The sequence below is a fragment of the Chiloscyllium punctatum genome, chromosome 7 (genome assembly GCF_047496795.1).
Source record: "Chiloscyllium punctatum isolate Juve2018m chromosome 7, sChiPun1.3, whole genome shotgun sequence".
Classification (NCBI taxonomy): domain Eukaryota; kingdom Metazoa; phylum Chordata; class Chondrichthyes; order Orectolobiformes; family Hemiscylliidae; genus Chiloscyllium; species Chiloscyllium punctatum.
The window spans coordinates 56,277,053-56,304,517 of record NC_092745.1 but is presented as its reverse complement, the minus strand read 5'-3'; the positions used below and the strand labels follow the sequence as shown (position 1 = coordinate 56,304,517).

General features: G+C 40.3%; 1 protein-coding gene across 1 annotated transcript in view; it reads left to right on the top strand.

The window, feature by feature from the left end:
• The window catches only part of lamc1 (laminin, gamma 1), a 481,608-nt gene extending 455,453 nt beyond the window's left edge, over positions 1–26,155 (top strand). The window contains exons 21-28 of the mRNA XM_072573611.1: positions 872–1,009; positions 4,486–4,630; positions 5,008–5,157; positions 10,705–10,819; positions 11,859–12,058; positions 12,969–13,127; positions 13,243–13,342; positions 23,501–26,155. Of these exons, the coding sequence (XP_072429712.1) occupies positions 872–1,009; positions 4,486–4,630; positions 5,008–5,157; positions 10,705–10,819; positions 11,859–12,058; positions 12,969–13,127; positions 13,243–13,342; positions 23,501–23,757 (1,264 nt within the window). The 3' untranslated portion in view covers positions 23,758–26,155. The remainder of the gene's footprint in view (positions 1–871; positions 1,010–4,485; positions 4,631–5,007; positions 5,158–10,704; positions 10,820–11,858; positions 12,059–12,968; positions 13,128–13,242; positions 13,343–23,500) is intronic.
• The last annotated feature ends 1,310 nt before the right edge of the window (positions 26,156–27,465 follow it).

Sequence of the window (27,465 nt, the reverse complement as noted above, 5' to 3'; positions counted from 1 at the left end):
AATTCAATGTAGCTAAGTGTGAAGTCATTCACTTTGGTAGGTGTAACAAGAAGATGGATTACTGGGCTAATGGTAGACTACTTGGTAGTGTGGATGAGCAGAGGGATCTTGGTGTCCATGTACACAGATCTCTGAAAGTTGCCACCCAGGTAAATAGTACTGTGAAGAAGGCATATGGTGTACTGGGCTTTATTGGTAGAGGAATTGAGTTCTGGAGTCCTGAAGTCATGTTGCAGTTGTATAAGACTCTGGTGCAGCCTCATCTGGAGTATTGTGTGCAGTTTTGGTCGCCATATTATAGGAAGGATGTGGAGGCATTGGAACGAGTGCAGAGGAGGTTTACCAGGATGTTGCCTGGCATGGTAGGAAGATCGTATGAGGAAAGGCTGAGGCACTTGGGGCTTTTCTCATTGGAGAAAAGAAGGTTTAGGGGCGATTTGATAGAGGTGTACAAGATGATTAGGGGTTTAGATAGGGTTGACAGTGAGAACCTTTTTCCGCTAATGAAGTCAGCTGCTACTAGGGGACACAGCTTTAAATTAAGGGGTGGTAGGTATTGGACAGATGTTAGGGGTAGATTTTTTACTCAGCGGGTTGAGAGTTCATGGAATGCCCTGCCAGTAGCAGTGGTGGACTCTCCCTCTTTATGGTCATTTAAGCGGGCATTGAACAAGCATATGGAGGTTATTGGGCTAGTGTAGGTTAGGTAGGCTTCGGTCGGCGCAACATCGAGGGCCGAAGGGCCTGTACTGCGCTGTATTTTTTCTATGTTCTAGAATTGACTAGAATGTTAATACAAACATAGTGAACTTTCTTTCAGCTTGCAAAGCAGAACAAACTTTGCTAATGTAAGTATCCTTTGAATCTACAGACATAAAAATGAAGCCGATGTGATCGAGCAGATCGCCAAGAATGCTAATGACACCTCAACTGAAGCTTACGAGTTGCTACGTAAAACATTCGCAGAAGAAAGTGAAATCACCAACACAGTTGATGATTTAAACAGAAAGTAAGTGGCTGATATGAAATGCTCTGTCTGAACTGTAAGGAAGATTAGCATGTTTATAGTATTAATGGACTAGGAATTCATCTCCGTTTATAATCTGAGAAATGAGATAAATACCTTGCCAGCCTTTGTACCAAGGGCAATATCTAAGAAAATGACTTCTGGGCAAAGAAGATATAAATTCTAATCTCAGACTCTTTCAGCTTTTAATCTGTTATAATTGATGTTCAATTATCCTAATGCTTTCTAAATAAGTTATTCTGACTGTCTGCGTAACTAATCCTGAGAAGCAGTGTTGAACATATTTGGATAGAAAGTTAAATAGAGGAATCTGATTTGTTGACAAAATAACTAATATGAAACAGCTTTGTGGGTTGAGATTTTATTGTGTAACATTTTTGAGCCACAATTGTAACTAATTTCCATCTATTCTGTCTTAAAGTCAAAAGTCAAGGTGAAACTGACAAAATTTGTCAATAAACTAATTCCAGTTTGAAATCCCAAAGATTATATTGTTAGGAACCTGCCATGCAGAAGTGTGCCAGAATCAAATAAACTGTCTTTATAGCAAGTTGTTAATAAGAATTTCTTTCTGAACATTGAGAAACCTACTCTGGATGGAAAGTTGCCAGTTTTTTTTTGTTGGAAAGCTCACTGATTAAAGAAACAACAAAGTAACAAGTTAATTCTAATTGCCAAGTATTTGAAATGTCTCGGAAGGATTAGAACCCCTGAAATATTCTTAGAGCAATGTAATAAGCAGGTTTCTTGCATAGGGTTAGCATTTTCGAACATGCACCCAACAGAGAAAGAACATACAATAGATTGTGTTCCCAGTGCAGAGGTCATGAATACTTTTAGTGATAATGCATCTGTTACTGCCTGTGAAACATTTCAAGTTACAACTGCAATGTCTCTCCAACAAGTGAGTTCCTTAAATTGAAAGCATAGGTGACCTTTTTAAAAGGTACAGTTTCAACATTGTGTATGTTCGTCATATTACAGATAAGTTTGTAATTGATATTCCCAGGTTCCAAAACATTGCTCAAGTAAGCTAAAGTGATACAAAGGAGGGGGCAAAACCTTCCAGGACTTTGTTTGCATGACCTTCTAGTGGTCTTTGAAACACTTGATTGCATCAATAAAAATGGCAAAATTCTATCTTTTTGACAATGGAATTAAATTATAGCTGGTTAGAACATAGGACATACTTTGGCCCATGATGTTGTGCCAAGCATTTATCTTAATCTAAGAGCAACCTATCCTACGCACCCCTCAATTTACTGCCATCCATGTGCTTTCACACCAGTTGCTTAAATATCCCTTAATATCTCTGACTCTACTACCATAGCTGGCAGTACATTCCACGCACCCACCATTCTCTGCGTAAAGAACCTACCTCTCCTCTATACCTTCCTCCAATCATCTTTAAAATTATGACCCCTTATGACAGCCATTTCTGCCCTGGGAAAAGTCTCTGGCTGTCTACTCTATCTATGCCTATCATTACGTCTATCAAGTCACCTCTCTTCCTCCTCTCCAGTGTGAAAAGCCTGAGCTCACTCAAGCTCTAGTCATAAGACAAGCCCTCCAATCCAGGCAGCATCCTGATAAATCTCCTCTGCAACTTCTCGAAGGCATCTACATCCTTCAAATAATGAGGCGACCAGAACTGGACACAACATTCCAGGGTTTTATCGAGCTGCAGCAAAACCTCATGACTCTTAAATCAGTCCCCCATTCATGAAAGCCAAAACACTGCCTTAACAACCCTATCAACTTGGGTGGCAACTTGAAGGATCTATGTACATGGACACCAAGATCCCGCTGTTTCACTGCACTGTGAAGAATGCTATCTGTAACCCTGTGTTTAGTATTCAAATTCGACCTTCCAAAACGAATTAGTTCACATTTATCCAGGTTGAATTCCATCTGCAACTTCTCAGCCCACCTCTGCAATCCTGTCAATATCATGTTGTAGCCTGCAACAACACTCAACACTATCTACAACACCACTGACCCTTGTCATTGGCAGACTTACTAACCCACCATTTACTACTTCATCCAAGTCATTTATAAAATCTACAAAGAGCAGAGGCCCAGGAACAGATCCCTGTAGGACCACAGTGGTCACTGACCTCCAGGCGGAATACTTTCCATCCACTATGACTCGCTGTCTTCTTTCAGCCAGCCAATTCTGTATCAAGACAGCCAAATTTTGCTGTATCCCATACCTCCTAACTTGCTGAATGAACCTATCATGGGAACCTTATCAAATGCCTTACTGAAATTCACATACTCCACATCCAGTGCTTGACCTTTGTCAACTTGTCTTGTCACATCCTCAAACAACTTGAAGCTTTTGAGACATGACCTGCCCCTCTCAAAGTCATGCTAACTATCTTTAATCAAACAATGTTTTTTCAAATAATCATAAATCCTATCTCTCAGAATCCTTTCCCGTACCATGCTCGCCATAGGCGTAAGACTAACTGGCCTGTAATTCCCAGGGATTTCCCTATTCCCTTTCATGAAGAGAGGAACAATATTGCATCCCTCCAATCATCCAATACAACTCCTATGGGGAGTGAGGATGCAAATATCATCGCCATAGGCGCAGCAATCTCATTCCTCGCTTCTGTAATAACCTTGGATATGTCTGGTCCTGCCTGGGGACTTATCTATCTTGATGCTTCCCAGAATTTCCAGCGCATCCACTTTCTTAATATCAATCTGTTCAGGCCTATTAACCTGGTCCACAGTGTTCTCACTATCAGCAAGGTCCCCCTCTCTAGTGAATACTGAAGCAAAAAAACTCATTTAGGGCCTCCCCTACCTCTTCAGACTCCAGGCACAAGTTCTCTTCACTATCCCTGATCAGCCCTACCCTCTATCTGATCATTCTCTTATTCTTCACGTATGTGTCGAACGTCTTTAGGTTTTCCTTAATCCTTCCCACCAAGACTTTTTCATGCCCCTCCCAGCTCTCCTCAGTCCATTTTTGAGTTCTTTCCTAGCTACCCTGTAATCTAAAGCTGTGCTAGATCTTTGCTTTCTCAATCTTAAGATTCCTTCTTCCTCTTAGCAAGAAGCCCCTCTTCTCTTGTCATCCAAGGCTCCTTCACTTTCCATTCCTTGCCTATCGCAGTGGGATAAATTTATCCAACACACTCAACAAGTGCTCCTCCACATTTCTGTTGTGCATTTCCTTGTCCAACAATTGTTCCCAATGTGATCTTGAAGGATATTGTAAATCCATCACCTACGCAGATACTGGTGATTCTAATCCATTTTAGATAGCAAACTTTACTTTGAGTACTATAGAATCCTTTTAAAATAAGTCTATCCCAGCAAGAATTGTTTCCAGGTGAAATTTCAATGCAGGCTCTTAAAATAGGAGTCATGGTCAATTGGAACATTTAGGAAGTTCTGCTTATGGTTACATTTTGTATTTTAACTGATGTAAAATTTGTAAATAGGTATGATGCAGCAAAAAATATGTCCCGAGAGCTGGAAAAACAAGCTACCAAAGTACACAGTGAGGCAGAAGAAGCTGGGAGCAAAGCATTACAAATCTATGCCAATCTGACGAGTTTGCCTGTTGTGGACACCAAGGGTTTAGAGGTATTTGGTTTTCTGTCTTATGTGGAATGTCTTTTACTAAATGTATTTTGAAAGCTATAGGTGGAGGCTAAGCAGTACTCTCGGAAACAAATTAGGATTTCCCATTGGTCACCCACCTTGAAGAGCAAAGGTTTGCTACTATGACACTACACTAAATGCATCCCAGTCTTTCAGATGTTTGGGAGGAGGTGGTGAAAAAATGAAATAAGCACATTATCACATAATTTACCTATAAGTCAAATTATCCCATTTGGTAACTTGGTCAATCATAATAAGGAATTATGTCGCACAAGCGATCATTCTTAATAATGATAGTACAGTTGGGAGAGCACGTATGTTTTCTAAACTGAAATTAAAATAACATTCCCATCTTTTAGAATGAAGCAGAGAAGATTAAAAAGGATGCAGCAGATTTAGATGGTTTGATTGACAGAAAAGTGAAGGATTACGATGATATGCGGGATGACCTGGAAGCAAAGGAAACTGAAGTCAAGAGTCTTTTGGAAAAGGGGAAAACCGAACAGCAGGTAAAACTCAGATTTCAGCTTTGTTGTAAGAATTTAAAATCTAACTCTGTGTTTGTGCACTTTGCTTAATTTTTTCCAAAATGTTTCATGTGTATAGAATGTAACTTGCACCTTTTTTTTCTCATTTTATTAATTATATTTATTTTCAGTTTTCTTTAATCATTTGTTAGAATGTAGCGAAGGAGAATGTTGGAAGAAAAGAGAAAATGAGTGAGAAAGATATGTGGAGGTTGACTTTGAATAAGGCATCCAGGAATTCCTGATGAAGAGCTTATGCTCAAAACGTCGACTCTCCTGCTCCTTGAATGCCGCCTGACAGGCTGTGTATTTCCACCAGCACACTTTTTGACTCTGATCTCCAGCATCTGCAATCCTCACTTTCTCCTCCTTGACGAAGACATGCAAGCCTCAGAATAGAGAGTGATAAGAGAGCATGATAAGAATATGACATTTACATTTTAATGACAAGATATCATCAAAGCCCTAAATCAAAGACCGAATGGTAGCAAATTCTGTTATCTTTATAGAGAAGTGGGCTTATTAACTAGGGACATTGTACAGGATTCTAGAAACAGAACACTGTATTGTCTTAGGAAGCATACTATGTGTATCGATAAATTTGTTGTTTGAAGGAATACTGAGCATTGGATTAGCTCTGAATTCTGCTAAGAAATTTAAAAAATTCACTTGTGAAACATGTTTGTGGCTGGCTGCAGGAGCATTTATTGCCCATGTGGGGAATATATAGCCATAAGGAGACTTGCACTGACTTTCCAATGAAGTGAGTTGTTGGATAAATGGCAAATGCTACTTATAGACAAGTGTTGTCTTGTATATAAAGAGCCAGAAAACTTAAGCCATCTCTACATGATGCATGAGTACCCATTAATTTTGTTTTTAGAAAGCTGGAAAGGAACGTGGGATATTTACCAGGACTATTAAAGTCTCAGACACTAAGGCACAGATTTGAGGGACCTTATAGGCCTTGGAATAAAACTGACAGTAACGAGAATACAAAATTGGCTGGGATGTGTGTAAAAGAATAATGGTTAATGGGTATTTTACTGACTGGAGGAAGGTTTTTGTTGGAGTCAGCATTCAGACCCCTATGTTCCCTGCTAATGATCTGGAGTTTGGAGTAAGCAGGACAATTTCAAAGCTTGTAAGTGACAGTAAAGTTGAAAGAATGAGTAGGATAGTGTAAACCTTTAAAAAGGATGCTGACAAGTTGATGGACTGGGCAGCAAGGTGGCAGATAGAGTTCAATCTAGAGAAGAATCTGGTACTAATTGCTGCTAGTTCTTTAATTACATGAATTGTTTAGTGGGGGTTAATTCTAAAAGGTAAATAGTTAAGTCTCTATTAGGGCTAAGGAAAGTAAAAACAATCTGTCTTTGTAGATGGGCTGCTGCAGTTTGGATAGTTAACTGGGGCTAATGGTTAATCTAATCTAAACCAGTTTCTAAACTATTATCTGAGAAACACCAGCGAGAAGGAAAGTCAGAATAAGTGGAGTAGCTAAAGTTAACATAAAGGGAGTATCTTTAAAATTATGTAATTAGAAAAGTTAGCAAGTGAGACTAACTTAAGTTCAAGACATAGCAGGTGAGGTCAGTCGAGTGGAATGTGTGACCTGGCATATGTGGGAAAGTCATGGATCCTGCCAGCATCCTAGATGACCATGTGTGCGGGAAGTACACCCAATGGCAGAAGCTTGAGCTCAGTGTTTCATATCTCGTGTGGCAGCTGGGGATGCTACGGTACTGAGAGCACAGAGAGGGGTTCATATCACCAGTCAAGAGACTGGAGGAATGAAAAGATGGGTGATAACCAGACAGTGATAGTAAATCTGGCAAGAGTCCCCTGGAGTCGTGCTCACAAATCCAGCTTTCCATTTTGGAAGCTGCTGATGTGCTATTCTTCAAGGGCATGCAGACACAGCCAAGCTTCTCACCACAGGAGGGGAGGAAGGAGAAAGCAGAAGCAATAGCATTAGGGAGTTAATTAGTTAAGAGAACAGTTAAACTTTATGTAGCCATGCACCCGACTCCAGGATGATGTGTTGCCTTCCTGGTGACAGTCAGGGATGATAATGAGTGGATACAGGGCCTCCTGAAGGAGGAGGCTGACAAGACTGATGTCATGGTACACTATATCATTTGAACCAATGAGGGATGAAGTTACATCAAGAATTTAGGGAGCCAGGCAGTTGGCTGAAGAGCAGGACCTCTCTGGTTGTAATCTCTAGATTATTCCTGGCCACGTGCAAGCAAATGCAGACATAGGGGATAGTGCAGATGGATGTGAGATTGAAGAGTTGAGACAGGAGGGAAGAATTTTAGACTCCTGGATCACTAGGGCTGTTTCTGGGAAGGTAGGACCTGTACAAACATGCCAGTCTGCACACAAACCAAAATGTGGACAAACATTCGTGTAGGTGTATTTGCTAATCCGCTTTGGGAGGAATTTAAATCAGTTCTGTAGAGGGAGGGGGCACAGACTGATGGCAGTTAGAAACATAGCAATTTTTGGTAAAGGAACTGAGGCAATGGGAGTGCAGCCATATTGAGTTTTAAGGGAGTAAGGTGAGGCTGGATGGCTTCTACTTAATGCTAGGTGCATTATAGGTAAGACAGATGAGTTCAGGTTTTGGGTTGACACATGGAATTGTGATGTTGTTGCATCACAGAGATGTGATTAAAGGAGGGGTAGGATCTGGGATATAGAATCTTGAGGCAAGACTGGAGGTTGGAAAAGAGAAAGTAAAGCACTACTAATTAAGGAGTTGGCTATTGCAGTGAGGGACAATATTATAGAAGGGTCTTCAAATGAGGCTTTGTGGGTAGAGGTTAGGAATAAAAAAGGGGGTAGTCAGACTGTTGGGAGTGTGTTCTTGGACACTGAATAGACTGCAGGCAAAAGAGGAGCAAACATGTAGACAATTGACCTGAGGGGTGTAAAAACAATAAAAGGGTAATAATGCTGGGGGATTTCAATCTCCAACATTAGTTGAGATAGTCATAATGTAGAGGGTCAAGAAGGGACGGATGTCTTGAAACATAAACAGGAGAGCTCTTTATATATACATGTAGAGCGAGAGATGGTGCAGTGCTAGACCTAATTCTAGGGTTGAAGCCAAACAGGTGTTCAAGGTGACAGCAGGAGAGCATTTTGGTGATAGCAACCACAACATTGTACTCTTCTAATTTTGTATTGAAAAAGGAAAAACAAAAAGGCAGATTTTATTAAAATAAGGCAGCATCTGGGCAAAATAAGATTAGAAACTGTTACTTCTGTGTAAATGTGCATCGGATCAGTGGGGAGAGTACAGATACAACCTGTTATCTTTAGGATGAAATGTCGGAGCAGCAAGCCCAGAGGACCTATGATGTCTAGGAATGTTCAGGACTGGATAAGAAGGAATAAGCAGACTTTGAACCAGTACTAAGGCAACAAATGAACAGGGGCCACTAATGGAGAGAAAGTACAGGACGCAACTCAAAGTAATTAGGAGAGTAAAGAGTGGGCATGAGAAAAAGCACTGATGGGTAAGATTAGGAAAACTCCCAAGGTACTCCAAGTATATCTCAGAGAAGAGGATACCCAGGGAAAGAGGAGGGCCCACTAGGGACTAAGAGGGCAATCTGTATGTGGAGCCAGAGGATGTAGGTAGAGTGTCAAATGACTACTTCACATCTGTCTTCACTTTGGAGGGGGGAGGATATAAGTACACAGTTCAGGAAGAGGGACTGAGGTTCTTGAGCAGTTTGACATAGGATGTGAAGAGTTAGTGGACCCATTGCTGCCTCGAAATTTTTGATGGGCCTAAAACTGGATAAATCCAAATTGTATCCCAGGCAGATGTGGGAGACAAGGAAATAACAAGGGCTCTGACCCAAATTTTTAATTCCATCTGGTCACAGGGAAGGTGCCAGAGGACAACTAATGTGGTTCTGCCTTTTAAAAAGGGTAGGGTAAAGCGTGCAGTTCTGGTCACTGCACTATAAGAAGGTTGTGATTGCATTAGATGGGGTACAGAGGAGATGGTAGAGAATTGTACAGTAACAACATTTAAAAGGCATCTGGATGAATAGAAAGGTTAGAGGGATATAAGCCAAATGCTTTCAAATGGGACCAGATTAATTTAGGATATCTGGTCAGCACGGATGAATTGGACCAAAGGGTCTGTTTCCATGCTGTACATCTCAATGACTCTTAAGTTCTGCAGGGTGGGACTGATGTAGATTTAGAACAGTTTTTAGTGCAGACTCGATGGGCCAAAGGGCCTCTTCTGTGCTGTATGATTCTAAGTGAGGTGACCCACTTTGCTCCAAAGAATATGGAGAGCTGATGTAAAATAAAGGGTACGATTCTTATTATTGAGCAGGAGCAATGGGACCTGGGTGTATATGGGCATAAGTCATTAAAGGTGAAAGATACATCTAGAGACTTGTTAATAAAGCATACAGTTCTAGATTTCATTCATGGGGAGCTCGAATAAAAGAGTTTGAAAGGATGTGAATGCATTGGAGTGCAGAAGAGATTTATGGTCTCAGATGAGAAGCTTCAGTTAGATCAGAGAGTTTGAGACTTTTCCTTGAAAAGGCTGAAGGGACATTTGATAGAAGTTTTGAAAATTGAGAGGTTTCTAGACAAAATAGATGGGAAAAAACTGTTCCCACTCATAAGAGGATTGAGAATGAGAGGGTGTGGTTTTGAATTGTTTTTCTAAAAAACAGGTGAGGTACTTAAGGTCTGGAATGCACTGTCCGGATACATAGAGCAAGTTTAAGTGAAACATTTCAAGAGTGCATAGATGAACATTTCAATAAAGACAAAGTACAGGGGAAAGGCAGAACATTGGCATGAAGTCAAAATGCTCAGTGAGCTAGTGCAGTTATAGATGGAGAAAGTGAGAACTGGAGATCAGAGTCGAAGGATGTGGTGCTGGAAAAGCACAGCCAGTCAGGCAGCATCCAAGGATCCAATTCCTGAAGGCCTGATGCCTGAAACGTCATTCTCTTGCTCTTTGGATGCTGCCTGACTGGCTGTGCTTTTCCAGCACCACACTCTTCGACTGCAGTTATTGATGGGTCAAATGGCCACTTGCTACACCATAACTATTATATGTACTAAGTGGAAACCAAATGCATTTCTACTATAATTAGTGCAAAACTCATCCTACCTTTGGTTGTATAAGGACTTCATTCACATGTATTTTGTGCCCAGTTTTGGTCTGTATGTCTACTATTAGCTATTTGTGCTTTTAAAATGTTTGCAGGGGAGGACAAGGAGGATGCCGAAATTAAGGTCTATAAAACTTTAATTGTGCTTGGAGTAAGTGATCTTCACTTCGGAGAAGCTTGTACTTAAATGTGTACAGTATATGACTGAAGTATTGGAAATTAAAAAAGCATTGGATTTGGAAAATTTGAATAACCCAAAAAATGATGGAACCTGAGGTTTATAGCTATAAAAGAGACTTGCAAATTGTAATCCAGAGTTGACTGCGAAGACGATCATTCTGATCTGTTTTGTATCTTAAAGACTGCTGACCAGTTGCTCGCCCGTGCAGATGCTGCTAAAGCACTGGCTGAAGATGCTGCCAAGAAGGGAAAGGCTACCCTGCAGGAGGCTCAGGATATTCTGAAAAACTTGCAAGGTCTGTAAACTGATGCACCTCACTAATAAAGTATAATATGACCCAATTTAAAAAAAAGATTTTTGACTCTAAAATGGCCAAGGCAAGACCAGGTAGTTTTTCTGTTTCAGCTCTCAGTATTGTTATTCTGCTGTTAAATTCTGACATATGCCGTCTTTAGAAGAACTTGGAAAGAGAGCAGAGAATATTTGTATACTGAATGATTGAATGGTATTGGGCACTCTAGTTTCTTTGGGTTCAAATTTCTTTAAAATTGCACAACATTCTAGGTCAATGCAATTGTGTTTCTAAAACTTGTATATATAATTACCTCTTAACTATTTTGAGTATTCATAGATTTGTGTTGATTACTTGCCTTTTCTAATGTATCTCAATGGGATGTTTGGGAATAAATATTTCTTTCTGGGACTTGAGCACATACTCGTCTCTTGCGATCTTGGTGTATGTAAATCTGTTTAATTGTAAAGTAACAATAACGAAATCACAAGTATTCATTTGACTGTGACGTGGTTTGGTACATCCTGAAAACATTGTTTTCAGCAAAGGTGTCATAGTTTTTTTTCATGAGTTATTTAGATATCCTCCTTAATATCTCTGCATGGCCAGTTTCAGCTTTATTCTGTCACTTGTATAACTTGAGGAAAAGGTTACAGATGCATATGGGCAGAATAAAGCATCAGTTCAATTACATGTACACCTCGCCTTTCAGTTCAGTTAGCCACATTATCGGGTATTTGAATAGTAACCTTAGATGCTGTTTCCTTCCTTTCTTTGACTTCCCTTCGTCAACCATGCCCCCCCTCATACCCTTTTCACCAAAGTGACTGATCTCAAGAATATGGTCACATGTACTTTTTGAAATGGAATGGACCTCTGTTGCTGTTTAAAATTACTCCAGTGAGTAAAAAGAAAAATGCAACTGATCTTGCCAGTGGTGTTAAGCTGATGCCAATAAATGAATAAATATTAACCAGAAGAACACCAGCTGCTCTGAATCATGTCCAAATATTCATAGTCAAAATGATTTATTTTCATGCAGATTTTGACAAGAGAGTCAACGACAACAAGACAGCAGCCGAAGAAGCTTTGAAAAAGATACCAGGCATCAGGAGGACCATTGATGAAGCCAATGCAAAGACAAAACAGGCTGAAGATGCACTGGGGAATGCAAGAATGGATGCATCTGAAGCCAAAAAAAAGGCTGAAGATGCAAAGAAAATTGCAGAATTGTTACAGGAGGTAAAAAGGTTTTCATTTTGTGTCAACAGCTTTAAAAAGAATTCTATCAAACCTTAAACATCCTCGTAGCCTGCTTTCACCAGTTATTAGTGTGTTATTCAGTGGAAAAATTTTGATCCACTGCCGAGGATCTTGATTCTTTCATCCTCAGGTGTATACAAACACATTTATTACTTTAATCTGTATTCACTCTTGAATTCTGGCAGATCAATTCAGAACGGTATATGATTGTAAATACTTTGACTGAATTAGTCCTCACGATTCTGTGGAATTCGAAAAATAATTAAATTTTGTCGAGTTTTGTTACTACCTTTTAAGTGATACAATATCTGAGAGAAATCTTAATTAAAGCTGCATATTAAAATTAACTTAGAACTGGATATTATCATTTTTGTTATGCTGGGTGATTTCACCATCAACCCTCATTCCTTTGAAAATGGGGGATGCTGATATATAATCTGTCCTATCTGATAATTGGATAAGAATTAAATATTTGCTCTTCTCCAGATTAAGGTTGAAGTAGACAATACTGTTAAGCAATATGAAGTCTTAAATCTTTATAATATGAAATACCCATAGATTTAGATCTCCATGTTTTAGGTGGTATCAACATAAAAATTTAGGTAATCAAAATAAAGGAAAGATAGCTGGTTAAAGTGAATCAATTATATGTCTGCAATTGTATGTGAAGTTTTATGCTGGTGTTATGGGTTTATGGAACAAACAAAATGTTACAATTCCGAGCATCCATTTTAACCTGTTAGCAATAAATTAAAGAATAACTGAGCATTTCAAAGAAAAACCGTAAATCCAGACACAGTTGAGCCATTTCACTTGAGTGCCATAGCCTTTTGGTTAAACACAACTTTTAACTGTTGGTTAAATCCTTGGCCAATAATTGTCTTTGTAGGATGCTGCTAAGACAAAACAGGATGCTGATGACACCTTTAATGATGCCATGGCTTTGGAGGCTGAAGTCAGTGACATGATGAATCGACTGAAAGAAGCAGAGGATGAACTTGCAGGGAAGAAGAATGAAGCAGACCAAGACATGATGATGGCAGATATGGTGAGGGTATTCACATTTCTTAAAATTCAATTTATCTGGTTACTGTGTTACATCAGTTCAGAAATACATAAAGCATTTTTAGAATTCTAACCATGGTGTCACATTGTTCCTTTAGGCTTCTCAAGCTGCAAAAGAGGCAGATGAGCAGGCAAGAAAGGCCAAAAAGGCTGTGCAGGGTGTGCTAAATACGATCAATAAGTTGTTGGGAGAACTGGGTAAGTATTAGTGGGCTTACATTGCCTAACTTATGCTGGTCAAATGAATCAGCAGACTTGCATTATGTGGACACATTTGAGCTTCTGGTAAAGGCTGGCCCTGACCTTTTCTTTGTATGGCTTCCAGGTGCATGCATTTTGTTTTATGGAAAAGTTTCCCAAGTTTTTAGCTTTTGTCTGTTTGCAATTTTCCACTAGTAGTCATTGTGTAGTTGGCAATAAGTGTGAACAATGTGGCCATAGGCCATTGAAGTAAAATAGCTGGTGTTGAACAAGCATCTTCAGCCACATTATAACAAATCAAGACTGTAGCCTATGCCCATCAGTGAAGCGAACAAGTTTTTGCCACCTACCATTCAAGTCAGTAATTTCACCACGCTGCATGTATCTTCCCAACCAGTGTGAAGGTTGCAGCATTGATCAGGTTGATTGTGACATACGTGATGTATTGTTTTAATAGCTTGTCAGAGGATGCCATCTAGAAAACCAAACTTGTCAAATTGCTGACAACCTACTAAAACAATTCGATTTCTTAAAATCTTTGGAGTGTTTGCCAACGTACCTAACAACCTACTTTTTTTTAAAATTAGAAATGTTAGTGTCTCTTTAAGATGGCCAGATAGTGCATGATGTAAAATTTCCTGCATGGTTTAAAACTAGCTACCTGATACCATAGACATTGTTGTGCATGAGATTTTACCTAGATTAAGACTTTGGACTCAATGATGGATGTTGCCAGATAGCAGGTACTTTCCAAAGTAGGGGTTTGTAATGAAAGTACTCGGGATAAGTTCATACTGATTTTGATGCTGAAAATTCTAACTATGCTGCACTGTAAAGGAAATACTCATTTTGAGTGAAATAAGCCTACAGTATAATATTGAGAAACAATTTTAATAATGTTGAATGTTTAATTTTGTCTTCCACCCTTTATACATTCGAAACGTTTACATCTGATTTCTTTTTGGTAGAGCAATTCTGATTATAACATAAAATTTTCAGCACTTGCCTGATTTCTACGGTTGTCCTAGCTCATTCTAGAATGGGAGATGTAATCTATCTTTGGCACTTCGTGCATATTATACATTATTTGTAGAGATGTTGCATTTATTTAATTGAAAATGCTGGAAGTAATCAGGCAGCATCCATGACCGAATAGACAGGCATTGTCTGACATAAGCATTTCCAACATTTTCTGCTTTCAGTTCAGATTCCCAACATCTGTGTGTTCCATTTGCTTAAAATAAATTTTTCATTCAACTTCATTTTAACTTCTATTTCAATGAAGAATGATTCAAGGATTCTGTCTATACCTGTGCACCCACTTCATCTTGTTAGTTTATGCAAGCTTTCTACTTTCCCCAGATGCAATATGTTTTGAAAATCTTCAGAGGTAAAACAGCCTATCTCCTCAGTCAAATTGGTACAAAGTAGCAGATTGACTGGTTCAATACAAATTTCAGTATTGGGTGTGTGAGGCTACAGGCAATCTTTCCCACCTTTACTGTCGCTTTTTCCACTTCCATATTTCAAATTACTTGCAGAAATGAGCCCCAACCCTCAAAGCTCAGGAGACATTTGCAAATGTTCCAATATCTTAGTACTGTATCAGTAATTTGTCTGAATAACTAACAAAAGAACCTTGTCATTTAATTTTCTAGAGAATGGAATTATTCTGACATGCAAAGCAGTTTTAAAGCCAGTTATCATCACAGCATCAGGTCTCATTTCAAACATTGACTGTGAAGTGAATTTAGATAACAAATACACAAATTAATAACAGTAACACCTGCAGTATAACATCTACTTTATTCTCAACAGGAAAACCAGTATTATTTACAGTCTGTATTAAATTGCTAAATTTTGAATCTATATTTATTATTTTAATGTTTTTATATTTTATCCACCTTAGATTATGCAATTTTATTTTGAATCCCTAAATTGTAAAAACTGGAAACAATGGTGATTCAAAGGGGCTTTGGAGTCAAGAGACACAAATGTCCAAGTGTCATAGATAGGAATAGAAAAGTAATCAGAGTTTAATGCAGTATTGGCTTTTATATTGGACATTTCACTCCACTGAGGGAGTCTGAGGTGCTGTGACATCATGCACTTTTAAGTGCATGTTATAATTCAAATCTTTGATGGCCTTGTTAGAATCTTCAAAGTTCACTGTGGCACATAGTTGCCCAAGAATTTCTCCTGCGCTCATTGCCTGCCATTGGTGTGTGTTAGAAAGATTTGCATGTTGATACTGAAATTTATCTGGATGGCTTACGAATACACCTTCCTTAGCCAACAAGATCTGGCTGGGATTCAGACCTGGAGTTTCTGGCTTAGATGCAGACTTCTATCCACTTTGCCATGGCCACCTCCTTTGTATATAATGAGTTGGAATGAAACCTTGCTACAGTTAACATAACTTAGATTAGAATGTATCTGGATTACTGTGCGCAGTTCTAAAATATATAGTCTTTGGAGGGAGTAATACCTGCACTGATAGGGTTAAAATACATATTTCCCTGAAATTTAGTCATTAATGTGGTGATTTAATCTGATTTTAAGGTTTTAAGGGAAACAGGTAATGTAGATAGGTCAATTTCCTTATGTTAAGGAATCCAGGTAGTGGTTAGATGCTGAAATTTAAAAAAATCTTTCAAGAATGAAATGAAGTACTTTTTTTGACACACAAAAGATGGTAGACACTTTAAAATTGATTAGGAGAAGGTGAGGACTGCAGATGCTGGAGATCAGAATCGAAAAGTATGACCCTGGAAAAGCACAGCCAGTCTGGCAGCATCCAAGGGGCAGGAGAATCGAATTTTCATGCATACGCCCTTCATTAGGAATGTGATGGGGGGGGGGGTGTTGAGGGGCAAGATAAGGGGGCTGAGAGATAAATGTGGGGGTGGGATTCTCAGAAGGTAGCTGGGAAGGCAATAGGTAGATGAAGGTGAGGGGTGATGGTAGGTCAGAGGGGGAGGGTGGAGCTGATAGGTGGGAAGGAAGATGGACAGGTAGGACAGTTCAAGAGGGATGTGCCAAGTTATAGGGTTGGATCTGGGATGAGGTGGGGGGAAGGGAGATGGGGAAACTGGTGAAATCGACATTGATGACATGTGGTTGGAGGGTCCCAAGATGGAAGATGAGGCCTCCTTCCTGCAGGTGTCCAGGTGACTTGGATTTGGCTCTTGAGGCGGCCCTGGACTTGCATGTCCTTGGCAGAGTGGGGGGGGGAGTTGAAGTGATCAGCCACACGGTAGTGGAGTGGTTTGGTGCGTGTGTCCCAGAGATGTTCCCTGAAATGTTCCGCGAGTTCGTGTCCTGTCACCCCAATGTAGAGGAGACCACATCGAGAGCAACAGACACAATAGATGAGGTGTTTGGATGTGCAGAATAATCTCTGCTGGATGTAGAAGGATCCTTGGGGGCCTTGAATGGAGATGAGATATGGGCGCAGGTTTTACACACCAGTGGCAAAGGAAGGTACCAGTGGAGGGTGGATTGGTGAGGTGTGTGGACCTAAGAAAGGGAGTCACAGAGGGAATGGTCTCTGTGGAATGCTGATAGGACTCCCCTCTCCAGGACATCCCAGATGGCTTCCTATTTCAAGGACCACAGTTTTCCCTCCCATGTGGTCAACAATGCCCTCCAGTGTATCTCTTCCACATACTGCACCTCTGCCTTGAAACCCATCTTCCAACCGCAACAAGGATAAATAGATAATAGGTACAGGAGTAGGCCATTCTGCCCTTCGAGCCTGCACCACTATTCAATATGATCATGGCTGATCATCCTTAATCAGTATCCTGTTTCTACCTTATCTCCATAACCCTTGATTCCACTATCCTTGAGAGCTCTATCCAACTCTTTCTTAAATGAATCCAGAGAGTGGGCCTCCACTGCCCTCTGGGGCAGAGCATTCCACACAGCCACCACTCTCTGGGTGAAGAAGTTTCTCCTCATCTCTGTCCTAAATGGTCTACCCTGTATTTTTAAGCTGTGTCCTCTGGTTCGGCACTCACCCATCAATGGAAACATGTTTCCTGCCTCCAGAGTGGCTAATCCTTTAATAATATTATATGTCTCAATCACATCCCCTCTCAGTCTTCTAAACTCAAGGGTATACAAGCCCAGTCGCTCCAGTCTTTCAGCGTAAGATAGTCCTGCCATTCCAGGAATTGATCTCGTGAAGCTACGCTGCACTCCCTCAATAGCCAGAATGTCTTTCCTCAAATTTGGAGACCAGAACTGCACACAGTACTCCAGGTGTGGTCTCACCAGGGCCCTGTACAGCTGCAGAAGAACCTCTTCGCCTCTATACTCAATCCCTCTTGTTATGAAGGCCAGCATGCTATTAGCCGCCTTCACTACCTGCTGTACCTGCATGCTTACCTTCATTGACTAGTGTACAAGAACACCCAGATCTCTTTGTACTGCCCCTTTACCTAAATTGATTCCATTTAGGTAGTAATCTGCCTTCCTGTTCTTGCCACCAAAGTGGATAACCATACATTTATCCACATTAAACTGCATCTGCCATGCATCTGACCACTCGCCTAACCTGTCCAGGTCACCCTGTAATCTCCTAATATCCTCCTCACATTTCACCCTGCCACCCAGCTTAGCATCATCAGCAAATTTGCTAATGTTATTACTAATACCATCTTCTATGTCATTAACATATATTGTAAAAAGCTGCGGTCCCAGCACTGATCCCTGCAGTACCTTACTGGTCACTGCCTGCCATTCTGAAATGGAGCCATTTATCGCTACTCTTTGTTTCCTATCAGCCAACCAACTTTCAATCCAAGTTAGTACTTTGCCCCCAATACCATGCGCCCTAATTTTGCTCACTAACCTCCTATGTGGGACTTTGTCAAAAGCTTTCTGAAAGTCCAGGTACACTACGTCTCCTGGATCTCCCTCGTCCATCTTCAGAGTTACATTCTCAAAAAATTCCAGAAGATTAGTCAAGGATGATTTCCCCTTCATAAATCCATGCTGATTCTAACCTATCCTGTTACTACAATCCAGATCATCCCAGTCCTCTCCTTCCACCTCACTAATCTCCACATACAGCACGTTATCCTCCATCATTTTCACCACCTACAATCGGACCCCACCACCAGAGATAATTTTCCTTCCTACCCTATCAGCATTCCGCCAAGATCATAACCTCTACGACTGCCTCGTTAGGTACACACCCACCCACCACTACCACCACACCCTCCACTCCTGGCATTTTCCCTTGCCACTGCAAGAGGGGTAAAACCTGCACCTACATCACTCCTTTCACCTCCGTCCAAGACCCCAAAGGATCCTTCCACATCTGGCAGAGATTTTCCTGCACATCCAAATACCTCATCTACTGTGTCCATCGTTCTCGATGTGGTCTCCTCTACGTTGGGAGACAGGACGCCAACCTCTGAAGTGTTTGAGGGAACAGCTCTGGGATATGCGCCAAGCAACCCCTCTGCCTAGTTGCCGACCACTTCAACTCCCCCTCCCATTCTGCCAACGACATGCAGATCCTGGGCCACCTCCATTGCCAAATCCAAGCCACCCAATGCCTCATGAGGAAGATTGCCTCATCTTCTGCCTTGGGACCCTCCAAACACATGGCATCAACATCGATTTCATCAGTTTCCACATCTCCTCTCCCCACACTTCATCCCAGATCCAATCCTCCAACAGAGCACTGCCCTCTTGAACTGTCCTGCCTGTCCATCTTCCTTTCCACCTCTCCACTCCACCCTCCACTTCAACTTCTCACCATCACCCCCCACCTGCATCTACGTATTGTTTTCCCAGCTACCTCCCCCATCCTTCACGCACAGACACATGCACCAACATATTCCTGATGAAGGGATAATGCCCAAAACATCGGTTCTCCTTGTCCTCGAATGCTGCCTGACCTGGTGTGCTTTTCCAGTGCCACACTTGGAGTCAATTTTAAAATTGATGCTAGATTAATTGATTTTTAAAATTAAATTTTTTGTTAACAAAATGCATAAAATGAATATGGGCAGAAGGAGTTAAATCTCAGATTTGCTAACGTGCCATTGCTTGACAAAGTAGACTCTAGCTAAATGACTGATTCCTGTTCCTGTGAAGCTTCCTTTGATCACAGTAATATTTGTGATTGAATGTTTGATTTGTTTTCTCACTCAAGCTTGTGATTTTTGGAGACTGTTGATTTTATTTTTTAAAAACCAAGCTTTGCAAAAGTTCTATCAAATTATATTAAAGAATGTTTAGTATATTGTAATAATTTTGAGGGGCAACTACAAGTCAAAGCTGGTTAGATATACTCACTACCCTATCCATTAGATGTAGCAAAATGCACCACTGTGTCCAATCATGAGCAATGTTAACTGCCAGGTTGTGGCAGACATACACAGCTACATCATAATATATATTTTTAGGCAGCAATTTATAATTTGTACAAATGACAACTTTTCTGGTGGCTATCAAGTCAGGCTCAAGGCTGTTATTAATTTAAGATACTAAAACCCATATAGAGAAACAGCAATGTATGTTATCGGTTATCGTTTTGCTTTGATCAGATTTGCTCAAATCTTTGAAAATAATAATTTTAATTAAGGTTTTCAGACATTTATTATTAGCAAACCCACTAAAGACAGCACAACTAAACATTACTCAGTACATAAAAGATGTTCTCCCTCATAACCACAGATGGATTCATACATTTCACTGCATTCTGCAGAATGATGATGTTTAGGTCCCTCATGGCAGACTGCTAAGGAAAGTGAAGTTGCATTGTATCAAGGGTGAGCTGGCAAGATGGATACAGAACTGGCTTAGTCATGGGAGACAGAGGGTAACAGTGGGAGCGTACTTCTCAGAATGGAAGGATGTAAATAGTGGAACTCCATAGAGATCAGTGCTGTTTGTGGTCTACGTAAGTGATTTGGAGGAAAATGTGGCTGCTCTAATTAGTAAGTTTGAGGATGATACCAAAATTGGTGAAGTTGCAGATAGTGAAGAGGATTGTCAGAGGATACAGCAGGTTGTAGATCAGTTGGAGACATAGGCAGAAGAATGGCAGCTGGAGTTTAATCTGGACAAATGTGAGGTGATGCATTTTAGACGGTCAAGTACAGGTGTAAATTATAGAGTGAATGGCTGAACCCTTAGGAGTATTGATATGCAGGGGGGTCTGGCTGTGCATGTCCACAGATCACTGAAGATGGCAGTGCAGGTGGATAAGGTAATTAAAAAAAAGACTTGTGACATGCTTACCTTCATTGGAAAGGGCATTGAATACGAAGGGATAGGCAAATTCTATAAAGTTGCAGCATAACTTTATTTAGGCTGCACTTGGAATATTAAGTGAAATCTGGTCACTACATTATCTGAAAGATGTGAATGCCTTGGAGACGGTACAGAAAAGGTTTACAAGGATGTTGTTTGTTTTTACTGGAATGCAGGAGGTTGAGGTGCGACCTGATAGAAGTTTATAAGATTGTGAATAACCTGGATAGAGTGGAAACTATGAGGCTTTTTCCCCCAAGGTTGAGGGTCAATCACTGGGGGCACGGGTTCAAGGTGCGAGGGATGGGGTGAGGTTTAAAAGTGATGTGTGAGGCATGTTTTCATACAAAGGGTGGTGAGTGCCTGGAGTACAGAGGTGGTGGTGGATACAGATGCAATAGCAGCATTCAAGAAGCACCTGGACAAATACATGAATAAGAAGGGAATAGAGGAATATAGATCCTGTAAATGAAGACCGTTTCCTTATGGAAGGGCAAAATGTGTTGACACAGGCTTTGGAGGGCTGAAGGGTCTGTTCTTGTGCTATGTTACTCTTTCAGAACAGTCTTGCACTGGTGTCAGCCTTTTTCCTCAGATGGTGATAGCTAGCATGAGGGGACGTAGCTTTAAATTGAGGGGTGATAAATATAGGACAGATGTCAGAGGTAGTTTCTTTACTCAGTAGTAGGGGCCTGGAACGGATGCCTGCAACAGGAGTAGACTCGCCAACCTTAAGGGTATTTAAATAGTCATTGGATAAACATACGGATGAAAATGGAATAGTGTAGGTTAGATGGGCTTCAGATTGGTTCCCACAGGTCGGTGCAACATGAGGGCCAAAGGGCCTATGCTGCGCTGTTATATTCTATGTTCCAATATGCTTGCTTCTCCTAATTTCAGTGAGTTGTAACATCCAAGGTAGTTTCCCTCTGTCTTCTGGGAATCCCCAAACTGGATTCCATCACAATACTGACTCCAACTGCGCCCAGCTCCATGGCTGAGTTTTACAGTATCCTTTTTACTGATCCCATTTGATGGACCACAAAAGATGCTCTGACTCACATGCTGTCTAGTAGCTCACAAAGAACATTACCTGGTGAAATATCCTTTATGATCCGAATGCCAGTTGGTTTTTAAGGTATGACTTGACAGCCATATATTTTATATTAGGGCCCTTTTACTTGTCATTGGATGAAACCATTCCCAATCGTTTCTCTGCACTTGGTTCATATCTTTCTAAACCTTTCCTATCCATGTATTTGTCCGAATGCCTTTTAAATGTTCTTAATGTACCCACCTCAACCACTTCTGCTGGCGGTTCATTCCATATGTGTACCACCTTCTGTGTTAAAAAAAAAAAATTCTTTCCCCTTTAACCTTAAATTGATGCCCTTTAGTCCTTGATTCCCCAACACTGGGAAAAAGACTAGAGTGCATTCATCCTATCCATGCCTTTCTTGTCCTTATTCATTCCATAAGATCCCTGCTCAGTGTCCTACGCTCTAAAGAGAAAAGTCCTAGCAGTCTTAGTCCAACTTCTCCCTACAACGCAGACCCTGGAGTCCTGGCAGCATCCTTGTAAATTTCTTCTGCACTCTTTTCAGTTTATTAACATCCTTCCAAAGCAAGGTAACCAAAACTGAGCACACTATTTCAAGTGTGGCCTCATCAACATCCTGTACAATTGCAACATAGCTTCGCAACTTCCATACTCAGTGCCCTGACTGATGAAGGCCATTGTGCCAAAAGCCGCCTCCACTGCCCTGTCTACCTGTGACTCCACTGTCAGAGAAACAAGCACCTGGACTCAAAGATCCCTCTGTTCCACTACACTCCTTAAAGGCCTGCCATTCACCATGGAACTCCTACTTTCATTTGACTTTCCTAAATGCAAGATTTTACACTCCATTTGCTGTTTCTCAGTCCACTTTCCCAGATGATCAATGTTCTGCAATTTCTGATAACCTTCCTCACTGTCCACGATACCGCCTAATCATGCTTTGTACATTCTCATCCAAATCGTTAATGTAGATAAAAACAGCAATGGGCCCTGGACTGACCCTTAAGATACACCACTAGTCACAGGCCTTTAGTCCAGCAAGCATCCTTCCGTTATTACCCTCTGCTTCCTACCATCAAGCCAATTTTGAATCCAATTTGCCAGCCTATCAAAGGCCTTACTGGAATCTATCTAGAGTACATTTACCACCCTGCCATTGTCAACCTTCCTGGTCACTTCTTCAAAGAGCTCTAACAAATTTGAGAGGCACGATCTTCCCCACACAAAGCAATGCTGAGTACTCCTAATCAAACCCTGCCTTTCCAAATGCATGTATATCTTAACCCTCAGAATTTTCTCAAGTAACCTGCCTACCACAGATGTTAAGGCTTACTGGTTTGTCGTTCCCAGGTTTATCTTTGCAGCCCTTCTTCAATAAGCTCGCAACATTTGCTACCCTCCATTCTTCCTGGACCTCACCCGTGGCTAACGGTGATGCAAGAATACCAGCCAGAACCCCAGCAATTTCTTCTCTTGCCTCTTGCAGTGTTCTTGGATATATCTGGTCAGGACCAGGAGACTTATCCACCTTTGTACATTCTAATATGTTCAACAACATCTCTGCTGTGATATGGATTTCCCCGAGATATCCCCACTAACTTCCTCAAGTTCCCAAGTCTTTGTCTTTCTCCACAGTAAACACAGAATAGGAACACTCATCAAGACCTTGCCCGTCTCCTGTGGTTGCACATATACATGTCAACTTTTCTTCTGCAGTTTCAAGTGTGAATGATACTGTTTGAATTTTGAAGTTGCATGTTTTTCAAGTAATTCCTTAACACACTGGGATATTGATTACTTTGGCTGGGCTTATTTTTCAGGTCAACTTGATAATGTAGATGTTAACCGGCTTGGAGAAATTGAGAACACTCTAAAGAAAGCCAAGGGTCAGATGGAGGATAGTGACTTAGAACGGAAGTTGGCAGATCTGGAAAAGGCAGAAAAGGAGCAGGCTAATGCGATAATTACGTATGAACAAGACATTGAAGATATCCTGAAGGACATCAAAAATCTAGAGGACATCAAACAAACATTACCTCCTGGCTGTTACAATACCCAATCACTGGAGACCCCGTAGTCTCTTTCATGGTCATCATGCCTTACCCAAAACCTAGAGTGACATTGTACAGAAATTGCCTTATTACCAAATTTTTTTCAATGTCTGACAACATCATTAAGTATTCCAAGGCTCATAAATGAAACTCCTCAGGCATCAAATGCAGCTGCTTGGATGAAGCACAAGATCATGGACATGGGGTAGGTGCGAGTGACATACCTACATGGCAAGCTACTGGGATTCCAAATGAACCAAGTCTATTGGAGGGACATTCTGGGAAAGCCACACTATATGCATCTGACTTAAGTCACTCCACACTATTAGATTAGTGAATTATCAGACCTTTTTCCGCGATGGGAAGACTCCTCCTGCAATGCGAAGGCAGTGGGGCAACCTCAAGCAGCACAATAGTGGTTAAAATATACAAAAGAAAATGCTATTAATGTAGGTTTGTCTCTCCTCCTGCTACTTGGAGGCATTGGTTCTTTATTGCATTCGCATCATGAGTATTAACAGCTCTATATTCTATGGTACTGTATTATTTTTCCCTTTTGTAAATGACCAGACTAGCTGTGAAGGATTAAGAATTGTTAACATATTGATATTTAGCTTTTTACCACATCACCTCCTAACTGTACATTATACCACATTCATGTAGGGGTAAGACACGCAAGTCACTACATGAAAAATATATACAGTATTCACCAGGTTAATGTTGTGAATTACCACGAAAGCTGGTCTTCTCTTTAGAAAATGGAATTAATTATGCAATAACTATTTCCCTTGCTCCCTGCTTCCCTTACTTTCAGCTACGTTGTGACGAAGTGAAATGCTCATAGCAGTGTCTGACACCGTGCATTTAATGTGGACTACACTATATTTCCGTTTCCAAGACTACTGCTTCATCTGTGTCAAAATCAAAGGCAGAACATATTTTTTACAGCGACACTCTATGCAACTTTGTACATTGCGTAGCAAAAGAAAATAAAATTACCTGATACACTGGTGCTATTAATTATTTCAAATGTTATATTTTTGTGTGAATGTTTTTTTATCTTGGAATAGTATGAGGAAATGTTGAGTCTCTTTTTGTGTAAATATACGCCATAAATATTTCAGGATTGGCTCTGAGTTACCTTCCCACCCTCAAGATCCTATCATCGATAGTAACCATGTTTTAGACCTGCTTCTGATTGCCTGCATATTTCTGTGGTATTTTGCTTGCTTGTATACACAGCTTAGTTTTTATTTTCTATTTAGGGCTACTATTCTTTAAATACGAATATTACTAATCTGCAGTTGTCCTACAAAGTCTTTAAATTAGGCTGTTTGGAATGCTCCATCCCCTCCTCCCCTTACCAAATTCTCCTCTCAACTACATTAAAATATCATTTTCTTTGTTCTAAAGCAAGAGAATTTCCTGAACTTGGCCCAGATGAAAATTCGTAAATTAAGTCTGTTATACAAACTGGAGAGAGAGCAAGGTTTGGCAGTCAGAGCTGTTACTTTTCTAACACATGCCCCGGTGGGGAGAAAGCTGTATGTGCCCCTTACCTTTATCCTGTCAGTGCAATGCCAACCAGATTGATTTTGCCTCTGCAAACTGACTTGATGTAAAATTTAATCAGCGTTTTCCTGTTTTGGTTTTTGTTTGTAATAAGTTTTACCCAAATTATTGTATGTAATTACTATCACTGCTGAACATTATTATTGCTAATAAATTAATCATCTATAATTGCATATTTAGTGCTTGAAACTATCACTGAATTAGTTTTACTATGAAGAGTGCAGACTTTATCTAATAAGCACTGGGCAGGTCTAAAGGGTTGCACGCTCTTTCCCAAATATTATACCTGAAGCAAGGAGATACATTTCTACTTTGAATTGTACTATTAATAGCCTCTCCTGACACTGTACTTACCAGGTACAGCAGATTTTTATTTTATAACAGTAATGCATTTTTTAGTATTTATCATTTAAAGAAATCAGTTAATCAAAAGTATGAGGTTAACGTCCTACCAGTAGAAAAGATGTGCACAGAACGATCAATGATGTAGTGTGGAATGCAATATTCTCTGCCATGAGAAGTAAATCCATACTGTCTTGTCCTATGCCTTTGTTTTTAGCCTTTTGCCTTAAAATATCATCACGCTGTTGGGAAAGACGTGCAACACTTATACAATTTATGTTTAAAACAGTATTTCTTATTTATAAGACGCAATATTTGTAATCTTTATCCAGGTCTCCTTGTGTGTGTTGCACATTCTTTTTATAATGGTGTGACTTGAACACTGCTTTCCTTAAGACCTATTTTGTCCCCACACAGTGGCCAAAATGCCTGGCAGATTATTGTTTAATATCATTGTGCCTGTAAATCAAATTTTACCATTTAAATAAATAAAATGTGGTATTACATGAATCCTGTTCATATTCGTCATTTTATTAACATTCTTTTTTAATCCTGTTTTTAGCATCTTATTGAGCAGTTTTTCAAAAGTTTTATCAAAATCTTTAATGTTTTCTGGTTTTCATCTTGACTAACCTGAGGATGCTAATTTGTTCTTTGTTCAGTAAGAACCAGTGTAATCTTGGATTGCTTTATTGATACTTATCCTGCCTGTCAATGCATTGCAAATTGTTCTGGAGTATACTATTAAAATTAGCCTAATTTGGAGAATTTTTGGCAATACTCCTTTGCATTTTAAGATAAATACTCACGGTTCAGATGACATACCATTTGCTGCAAAATACAACAGTTGCTGATTTGTGATTTCACTTCCCTTGAAATGTGTCTAAATTTTCCTGAAAACACAATACAGCAGATGTCAGACCAAAGATTACGGAGGTTACAGCAATTCTGTATTTCTAGAATATTATGCAGAAATGGCAAAAGGTAAGGTCAGCTTAGCGATCGTGTTCATTCCTCTGAGTTAGAATTGTGCTTTATTAACCAGAGGACATGTGGATAGCATAATCAGAGAGGTTCACGAGCCAAAATTAGGGGAAAGACGGCAGATGGGGAATGGTGACATCCAGGCAGGTAGGGTTCCTCAGAGGAGTACTTCACAAGCTGAGTGCATGGCGCTACAGGGGAAGGGTATTCTTTACTTACAGAAGTATTTCTGTGACTAGTGGCATGACTCTAGGCCAGTATATTGTCTTTCTGGTGTCAGTGTCATGGAATAGCTGCAAAACATTCTTGTTGGGAGTGTGAGCAGTCAGAGGTCATGGTCCCCATTGGGCCCAGTAGCTTAGGCAGGAAAAGGAATGTGGTCCTACAATCAGAATTTAATAAAGTGGGAAGAAAAGAAAATTAGTAGTAATCTCCAGATTACTCCCAGTGCCAAGGGTAAGTGAGTACAGAAGGAGGAGAATAAAGCAGATGACTGTGTAGCTGGAACCATGGTGCATGACAGCATCATAATCGTGATGGAGAAATATCAGCAAATGATATACACACAAAATTCATTTGAGAGTTAGAGTAGAGGGAATTTTAGCCATGTAATATCTATAATAATGTTTCAAAATAATTTTAATATTATCAAAAGTTCTAGCTTGTGCATTTCGGTTCCTGAAGAAGGGCTCATGCCCGAAACGTCGATTCTCCTCCTTGGATGCTGCCTGACCTGCTGCGCTTTTCTAGCAACACATTTTCAGCATTTCACAATATAAATAAGTATCTCCCAAACATCTGCACTAGTGAATGATGCTAGCCACCATGTACTGAAG